The sequence below is a fragment of the Alexandromys fortis genome, unplaced genomic scaffold (genome assembly GCF_014885135.2).
Source record: "Alexandromys fortis isolate MF-2015 unplaced genomic scaffold, M_Fortis_MF-2015_v1.1 scaffold_16, whole genome shotgun sequence".
Lineage (NCBI taxonomy): Eukaryota > Metazoa > Chordata > Mammalia > Rodentia > Cricetidae > Alexandromys > Alexandromys fortis.
In genome coordinates this window covers 16,059,757-16,069,273 of record NW_026067893.1, presented here as the reverse complement: position 1 = coordinate 16,069,273, position 9,517 = coordinate 16,059,757, and the positions used below count along the sequence as shown (strand labels likewise).

Here is a 9,517-nt window from a genome sequence, read left to right as displayed (position 1 = left end):
ACACACACACACACACACACACACACACACACACACGTGTGCACACACATGTGCACGCGAGCGCGCCACCCCCACGAAATGCTAAAAAGAAAAAAAAGGAAGGCTGGAGAGATTACAAAGGTATAGTGCTCTTTCAGAGGACCCACATTCAGCTCCCAGTTACCCATGTTGGGTGGTTCATAGCTGTAACTCCAGCTCAGGGAATCCAGTGCCTTCTTCTGGAATCCACGTGTACATACTCTCTCCCGACACAAACATATATTATATACAATTTAAAAATAATAAATCTTTAAGAAATTGGAAATCTACCTCATCAGACCACCTCTGAAGTACATCTTTACACAAAATTCTTTTGTCTGCTAACATTGTGAAGCTTAGGTAGCATGGGGCCTAACAGTGTAAAAGCAATGCCTGACTACTGGTAGACAGGAACCTCGAGGATCTGTTTGCTGGGTGAATCGCTTGTCACACAGACATGTCTACACCAGTTCAGGAAATAACAGCCACCGTGAGTCAACAGGGGCAACTGATGACCACCGACAGTTTAAACTCCTGTTTTATGCCAATCACTAGATTCAGTTTAGATTTAAAAGTCTGAATCCTCCTGATTCAAGTTAGCCAACTGGGATCCAAGAATAAGGCCTTTTCTCAAGACCACGAAACAGAGACTAACCAGATGAACAGGTCCTGGTTAGCCGCAAGCGATCCACATTCCTCTGGAGTTATTCTCTCCTGCCTGCTACTAACAAAACACAGCATGCTTAAAATGTCAATTACTAGCCTTTCAATCAGAAATATCACATCACCATATCACAATGGACATTCAGTTTTCAGTTCTCAAAACCACCTAAAAATACAACGTGTGCTTTGCTTAGAGGGTGTGATTTTAATCCGGGCCTGATGGCTTAAGAACACAAGCTTCCAGGAGTCTGTTTGAAACCAATTTTCTGCAGGAGGACCCAGAAACCACAGTGCTCTGCTGGAGTTAAGGGCACATTTGGCAACCAGTGATGAAAGATTCTGGCCTCAGAGAACTCCTCATCCCCAAGAGGAAACCGGACTATGCGGAAGTTACTCCCAGCGTTTTCAAGTGCATCTAACTCTAAGGCAATGACAGTTATGCGGTTATTAGTCCTATGCGGAGGACCCAGGCAGAAAACAGTCCAAACGCAACAACAAATATGGATGTCCACAGTTTGGAGCCAATAAATCCCCTTTCTGCTGAATGCTGAAATCGCTAGGAACGTATGAAAAACTGTAGTAAAAACAAAAATGCCACTACCTAACACCGAGGAAAAGCTAAGTTAGCCCTGCGGTCATGGCTCATACCATTAATCCCAACACTAGGAAGGCAGAGAGGCAGGTGGATTTCCTTGAGTTCAAGGCCAGCCTGGTCTACAGGGTGAGTTCCAAGGACAGCCAGGTCTATACAGACAAACCCTGTCTCAAAAAAACAAAAAACCATGGAGGGTGGGGGTTTAGATGTTTTGGTGCCGTCTGAGTCGGGAAGCCTGGTCTGCTAGCAGCTCTGTCAGACATGCTCAGTCTTAGCTATGTCACCCAGCTTCTCTCACCACGAACCCACGCAGGGCGAGAAAGATGGCCCAGCAGTTAATAGCGCTTCCTCTTGCACAGGGGGCACGGTTCAATCCCCAGCACCAACATCCGCTCACAGCCATCACTCCAGTCCCAGAGACGTCTCATCCCCATGCACACCAGGCACTCCCGTGACGCTCAGACACATATGCAGGTAAAACACTCCTACACCTGAGTAATAACCTAAAAATAACCATAGAAAATTGCCATGCTATGTGGATTTAAAAAAAACAAGACATAGAAAAACCATAATTTGCAAAGTACTATAAACGTAAGGGTTTGATTATTAAAAACATGATCCTAAAATATATTTGTTCATACTCAAGGCTTGACAGGTCATGGCAGCGTGGTATACGTCACTCGCATGGGCAACTAATCAGTCCTTAGCCACTAAGGGATCCGGTTAATTCTAAGGTAGCACATGTGTGCTGACGGTGAGGGTTTCCTGGTCTATCGTAACGTGCACCACACATTCAGATGCCACACTCTAGGCTCTAGTCACGGGAGAACACACAGGTGTCACTCCAGCTGGCGTGGCTCTTCAGACCTGCTTTTGGGAAGCTGCAAGGGAAGTTGATGAGTCAGACTGAATTCAAATCACGACTCTGCCACTTAGACTCTGTGACCTTTGACAAGTTACCTAACCGCTAAGCCTTCTTCATCTATGAAGTAGTAAGAGTGGTGTTAAGGACTTTACACAGGGCTGGGAATGCAAGAACATCTGGCATTTACTGATTGCTTAGTTATCGCTGTGAGGTGTAAGAAAATAAAATCCAAGTCAGAGATGGCATTTCCTACCTTTCACTGGTGGCTCCACAAAGATACCCTTTCACACCAGAAGTCCAACAAAGGATTTTCTCTGCTCCTTTGCAGAAGGCAAAGTACTACGTGACATGTGCTTCGCCGAGCAGAGCCCCAGACGATCCCTCGCACTGGAGACGCAGCCAGAACTCTGAGAAGGGTTCTGCCACCTTGGGGTTTGGAGCCTGTCCCTACAGATAAAGTCTGACACTTGCCTCTGAGGCCTAGAGAAGGAAACTGATTTATCTGGATTTCCAAAGCTCCCTATTATGACCATGGAAATTGCAGGCTTGATAACCATGGTCTAGCAAGGCTGTGTTGACTTCCCGGGGTCCTTCCCAAGGATATTAAGTCAACTTGACCCTGATAAGTGGCTAGGGATACACAGGCCTGCGTGCCAAGAGACAATGTCAGCATTCATTTGCAAGCACTTTGGTGTCCCTTAGGCTCCAACATTGACACCTGTCTCTAGTCTAAGGCTCTGGTTGGTCTGCTCTTCCTCTTTACCATCCATGGAAAAGCCTCCAGGGGACAAAGGAACTGGGAAGTCCTTTCTAAGAGAAGGGATTTGAGTTACAGTCACACCTGCACAACAAGATTAAACCATGGGATGCTAACTCATACCAGGCTACCTGTTTAATTTCCAGCATTAAGAACAAGGAGAAATGATTCTTCTAAGATAAGCCGGCCTTTGCATTTTTGAAGACTCTTGGGCATTTGTCCTTCAAAATAAACAACAAATTCTTTAGTACAGGGTTTAGAGGTAAGACTGTACTGTCAATTCTTTAGAATACAAATCCTACAACATATTCAAGTAATTAAGAACTATTAATCAAATAGTTAACCTTGGTATGCTAGACACAGCTTACTGGTTATGCAATGCCTTTGGAACTCCCTTCTCCTGTGTCTCCCCAATTTACAGGCCTTAGAAGTAATTCAGGGATTTTGTTTGCCAGAGAGAGCAGGCAGTATGGCCCAGTCTGGTGAGCCATATTTGACTCTGGGTGGTCTTGTCATAGGACAAAGATGTGCCCCCACTAAGGATAGTCTAGAGGCATTTCTTTTGTTTCTTATTCTGTGACAGGGTTTCTCTATGTGCCCCTAGCTGTCCTATAGACCAGGCCAGTCTCGAACTTGGAGATCCTTCTGCCTTTGCCTCCCAAGTGCTGAGACTGAAGGAGTAGACCACACCACCTAGTTCTAGAAGCACTTCCGACAAGGAAACTTATAAAAATGTTTACAACCAAAGCAGCATTATAGAGTAAGGAGACCGTCTCACGACTGTCAAACTGATAGGTAGTATTAACGTTGTCTCTCCTTTCTGTGTTCATGTGGGTATGTGTAAGTTTGTGTTTGTGGTGTGGAAGGGGGAAGAGACCCACTTTGGGGATCTTCTCAACCACTTTCCACCTCGTTGTTTATTGACACGGGGCCTTACTACACATCCCATGTTAGCCTCAAACTCACAGATCTACCTCCTCTGCCTCCAGAGTGCTGGGATTAAAGACATGTGCCACCATACTAGGCCAGCTTATTATCTTTAGGCACAGGTCTCTTACAACCTGGAACTCACGGATTTGGCTACACAGGCTACCTGGTGAGCACCAAGGAACTGCCTGTCTCTACTTTTCCAACACCAGGGTTACAGATGTGCGCCACCATGCCTAGATTTTTATGTGGGTGCTAGCAGGCACTTTACTGACTGAGCCAACTCCCCAATCCCAGTAGTAACATTTTTAAGTTGGTCATATTATTACAATGTATTTTCCATCCCATTAAATAATTTTCACTGCTTTCTCTGATGTTTTCCATTTGATACTTATCCTGAAACACAGCACCCCAGACTGTGCTGTACTTGCAGTTAAGAGAGAGAGGGGTTATAGGGACGTGGTGGTGCACATCTTCAATCCCAGCACTTGGGAGGTAGAGGCAGGAGGCTCTCTATGAGCTCAAGGCTACCCTGGTCTACAGATTCAGGACAGGCTCCAAAGCTACACTGAGAAAGCCTGTCTCGAAAAACAAATGGGAGAGAGAGGTTATTCTGCAACTCCGCAGCAAGAATTTACTAACTTTTGGATATGTTAGTAAAACGTTCATAGCATTCATTAACTCAAGACATCCACTCGACAGTCTTTTTCCTAAATGTCTGAATTATTTCTATGTATTCATTTTATAACTGTTATCTCATTAGTTATTTCTCTCACACAAGCTTTATTATTTCTTTTAAGAATAGACACAGTAAGTTGTTTGGAAAAAGCTCCTACCCAAAGAGCAAGCGGTGAGTCTAGTTCTCGGTCTAGTTCTGTTGACAGAGACATTTAAGACGCTAATGGTCACCTCAGTCAGGTGCACGGAAGCACAGTTTTCAGTGGGTCCGGCTCGTTAGGAGTTATCGTGTAACGCGGAGACACAGGGAGCACTTTCTCCACTTCCTCACCACAACGCGGCACGAGCACTTTCCCTATTTCCTCACCCACTTTACCAATGAAATTGTAAGACAGTACTGAAACCAGAAGCAAGCAGGATCAACTGATCTTTGCAGGGCTAAAGATGTTGGTGATGAAACACACATCAGAGAACGGACAGAGTACTGCCTGTATTAACTGATGTCAAGAAAGCACCGTTCTCATCAGCAATCTCAACAACCCCCTCAAAGTTACTTCCCCTTCAGTTCAGATGTCACCTTTAGTAGCTGGCACCTCTACTACAGTAAAAGTCTAAGAACAGTAAGGGAAACTGTTTCCATCTTCACCCAGGCTTCTTCGGACTTGTATGTCCATTACCATCCTGCTTGGTTGTGGATCTAATTGGCTTTAGGCTCAACAATGATCGTATCCTGATAATCTCATTCTATTTTCTCCACGTTGACATCTCCTTTCTAACATCGTCACACTTCCCTTCTGGCTGTTTCCCTTTTTGTCAAATTCAGGTGCCCAAAGAAACAGACTATCAGTTTCAGCTCTGTTGTGCACGGGTGAGCGCAATTTTTACGTTCAGGAAATAGACAGGCTATCAATCTTGCTTCACAGAGAAACCGAAACCTTTTCCTTAGCATGCCCTTTCCCATATCCATTCCAGTCTGGAGCTCTCACTTCTGACTGCACAATTATTTTCAACCACTCACGGGTTAAGATTGAATACGTACTTTTATCTAGCTGAGAGATCCCAGATTCCGGTTCCTGCCCCGTCACTTTTAAGGGAAGACGCAGCAAGGAGCTTGTAAAAGCGCCGACCCGAAGCACATAGGAAGCCAAGCCATCAGATCGAGTTCACGGTCTGATTCCATGCCAGCTGGTTTTACCTTAATCGAGTTGTAGACTTACCTGCGCTTCGGGATCCCCCATCCCACCCCATTCCTGCTTAGTCCCAGGCGGGCTCAGGTCTTTGGCTGACAAGATTTTTGCTCCGAGTCTCGATTCAGATCTCACTGACCGTTAGAAATAAGTCCTGGTTCCTGACTTAGCTCAACTCCCAGCCAGGACTTTGCTTGCACGGAGTATCGGTTCAAATCGTGCGTAGAGGTAGGAGCCAGGAAGGAACCCATCGGCTCTGGGTCTCAGTCGGGATTCTGGCTCTAAACACGGCTCAGGGTCGGGTCAGCCCCAGGTCGGGTTCGCAGCCCGGTCCAGGTCTCACCTTGACGCAGTCGACCGGGTACATCACGCAATGCTCCAGGATCCCTGCCACGGCGCCGGCCACCATGTGCGTGGTGACAGTGGCTCCAGCCGGCAGCGCCTCGTATTCCGGGCCGGACTCCGGATCCTGCCGTACTGGGGGCTGACAGGCCCCCGCCTCCCCGCCGCCGGCCCCCCGGCCCACGCCCCGCTGCAGCCACCCGTCCAGCAGCGCAGACTCCCCGGGGCTCCGCCCGGGCCCAGCAGCCGGTCCTCCCGCCACACCGCCTGCACTCCGCCCCTCCAACTCCATCCACTCGGGCCAGCCGCGGCGCCTAGCCGCGCCGCTGCCGCCGCCACTACTGCCGCCGCCTCCCGGCCCCGTTGCGTCCGCCTCAGGCGCGGCCCAGAGAGCCCGGGGCCTCCGGCTCCCGCTTGGCCCCGCGGGCACGCCCCCCAGACAGCCATTGGCGCAGACCTTAACGTGTCCCCACCCTCATTTTACGGAGCGAAATTCTATTTGTGGTATTCGCCAGTTGGCTTGTCATTCCTCAAGTAGATCCCACCCCTTCCCCTTTGATCTTGGAAGCTTCTTGTTTATTGGCCACTGATTGGCGGACTTGGCCGATCGGCCCGCCCCTGGCGTTTCGAGGGCGGGAGAAACGTAAAGCTGAACTTTGATAGGCTCAACCGCTCTGGCTACTTTGGCGGCGGCCATTGGCCCGGGCCACTTCGTTCTTCCATTGGCTCTGGAGAGAAGCGCCGGGAGGACGCGGACCGGCTCCGGGCTGCAGCAGACGGGCTCCGCGGGGCGGCGTGCGTGGCTGCCCGGGTCGCCGGGGAGAGGGGGCGGTGCCAGGCCTTCAAGGTCAAACCGCTGTCGGTTGCCGTTACGACGCGTGCTCCGGCGTGCACCGAGTGTCGGGTAGCACGGCACCCACTGTTCCCGCGGGATCTCAGGCGGGGGCGGAGTCGGCCAGGACCCTGCGTCCCCTGGCACGGCCTGACCCGCCGCTAGGGGAGGGCGGCGGCGAGCCTCCGGTCGCTCGGCTGGGACCTCCCACCTAGAGCGCCCTGGGAACCCTGCCGTGGGTGGACGGAGGAGTTCTCACTGGGTGGGCTCTGCGCGGGGAATGGTGACGGCGAAATGGGGCGGGATGATTCAGAGGCGACGACAGGTGGTCAGGGGCTTGCGCAGCGGTGCAACTGCGGATGCTCCGAAGTTCAGCTTGTCCCGACTCTGAGAAACTTGAGCATCCTCTCCCCCGAGCTGACTCGCTGATGAACCCCACTGGCTGAGCTGCTGAGCTGGATCTTGAGAATCGATCCTACGGTGTCAGTCCTTGGGACCGCCGCAGGGCCACCACATTGAGCAGACGCAGGCACCGAAGCGACTCTAGAGCCTCAGCCTCTCCTGAGGAGCGCGGAGCCATCTTCCGCTGGTACTGCCGGCTTCCTCAGGCTCCTTTTCACGGCGGCGTGTTTGCACACGCTTCCCCAGTTTCAAGCTCTGCCTTTACAACCTATTTTAATGAGATGGTGGCGCAATTGCAAACTTTTCCATTTTTTCATAGCGTTTCCTTAGAACGACAGGAGGGTTTTCCATTTCCTCTTGTAAGTTTAACCCTTCTGTGGGTCCCAGCTCTTTGGCCGTGGTTTCTAACTTTTGGATCGTGATCTTTTGGAAAATAAAGTCCCCATCCCCAAACACACATAATACTGCATTTCAGCCGGGCGGTGGTGGCGCACGCCTTTAATCCCAGCACTCGGGAGGCAGAGGCAGGCGGATCTCTGTGAGTTCAAGACCAGCCTGGTCTACAGAGCTAGTTCCAGGACAGGCTCCAAAGCTACAGGGAAACCCTGTCTCGAAAGGCCCCCCCAAAAAAAAAAATACTGGATTTCATTTCGGATTTCAGCGTGGAGGAGATTCCATTAATCTCAAGAACTCTTCCCTACAGCTTATTCAGTCTTTACTGTTGTTATCCCATTCTTGAAAGTTCAAAACTTAACATTCCCCACCCCAAGCTGGCATCGTACGTGGCATATCAGTAGAGAATAAAATAGGATAGATTTCACTGTCACAAAGGTGAGACTTCACCATCCTGAAAACAAAATAAGAAACAAAGGTGAGACTTCTGAGTGGTGGTCCAACTATGAGAACTGTGGCAATCGACAACACGGATGAGGTGGCTTTTCAGTCTGAAACTGCAGAGGAAGACTGCCTAAGACATATAGGAGAGAGTTTCAAGAGACTCTGCTGTTCTTCATGGAATCTCCTAAAACTTCATGGGGAGCTGGAGAAGCGGCTCAGCCATTAAGGCTGCTTGTTGCAGCCATGGATGATGGTGAATGCCTTTAATCTCAGCTCTCCGGAAGTAGGTGGATCTGCCTGGTCTACAGAGTGAGTTCCAGAATAGACAAGGCTACACAGAAAATCTGTCTCCAAAAAAAAAAAACAAAAAAAAACCAAAAAAAACAAAACAAAAAAAAAAAAAAACAATAACACTTGTTGCAGAGGTCCGGTTTGGTTCCCAGCATCCATATGGTGTGGTTCCCAACCTTCCATAACCCCAGTTCCAGGGAATCGAACGCTGTCCCCTTGCACAGTAGGCGTGCACATGCGGCACATACAGACACATGTGTAAGTCTAATGACAACAGGCATCTTTTTCCTGGAAAGCAGCGTGGAAGCAAGGCAGTGCTTTCCTTCTCTTGTTTCTCAGTCAGTTTCTCTACCTTTACAAAGGAAAGAGGTGACCTCACCTCACCTACCCTTCACCTTGCTAATTCACTTCCAGGCACAGAAAACCCTCCCACTTGTCCTGATGTTGGCAAGTTTTCCCTGCCTTACAGTTGTAGACCTCATGTCCTTCCTAGTTTAAATCTATTCCTGGTAAGGACTAATTACATCCTTTGGCCTTATTAAACATGCCTCTCCTCTGGCCGTGTGTGTGTGTGTGTGTGTGTGTGTGTGTGTGTGTGTGTGTGTGTTCTACAGTGGAGCAGTGGGTTTTTAACCTATTCCAAGCCCTGACTGCTTTCAAGGGATATGTTACTATATTCCCTGAGATCAAAGCAAAAAACTGTAATATGAAACATGGTGATTGTAGTGATACTTCATTTGTATTTTAATAACTAAAGCTTGCCTGGAGTTCAGAGGGTAAAACAACCACACTGATCAGCCTTCCAGACCAGGCAGTGCAGTGGTGACACACACCTTTAATCCCAGTAGCCATGCTATTTTGCCATTGAAACAGGCAGTAGTGGTGCACACCTTTAATCCCATCCCTAGAGAGGAAGATAAAATGGGAGGGGACGGCTCTTCTGCACAGTCTCATTCTGAGATTCCTGAAGGCAGGATCACCATTTTGGACTGAGGTAGAGAGAGGTAAGAGCCAGTGGCTGATTGTTTTGCTTTTCTGACCTTCAGGTTGAACCCCAATTTCTGTCTCTGGGTTTTTATTAATCGTGCCATAGATGGTGATGTCTAATTTCATTCAGGTAAGA

General features: G+C 48.9%; 1 protein-coding gene across 2 annotated transcripts in view; it reads right to left on the bottom strand.

Moving 5' to 3' along the window:
- Slc25a28 (solute carrier family 25 member 28) overlaps positions 1-6,462 on the bottom strand; it is an 11,372-nt gene extending 4,910 nt beyond the window's left edge. Inside the window, exon 1 of one of the 2 annotated variants that reach the window (XM_050147097.1) lies at positions 6,034-6,462. In XM_050147097.1, coding sequence (XP_050003054.1) covers positions 6,034-6,324 — 291 coding nt within the window. In that variant the 5' untranslated portion in view covers positions 6,325-6,462. The remainder of the gene's footprint in view (positions 1-6,033) is intronic. The other variant, XM_050147105.1, reaches the window with a different exon arrangement.
- Positions 6,463-9,517: the final 3,055 nt, after the last annotated feature.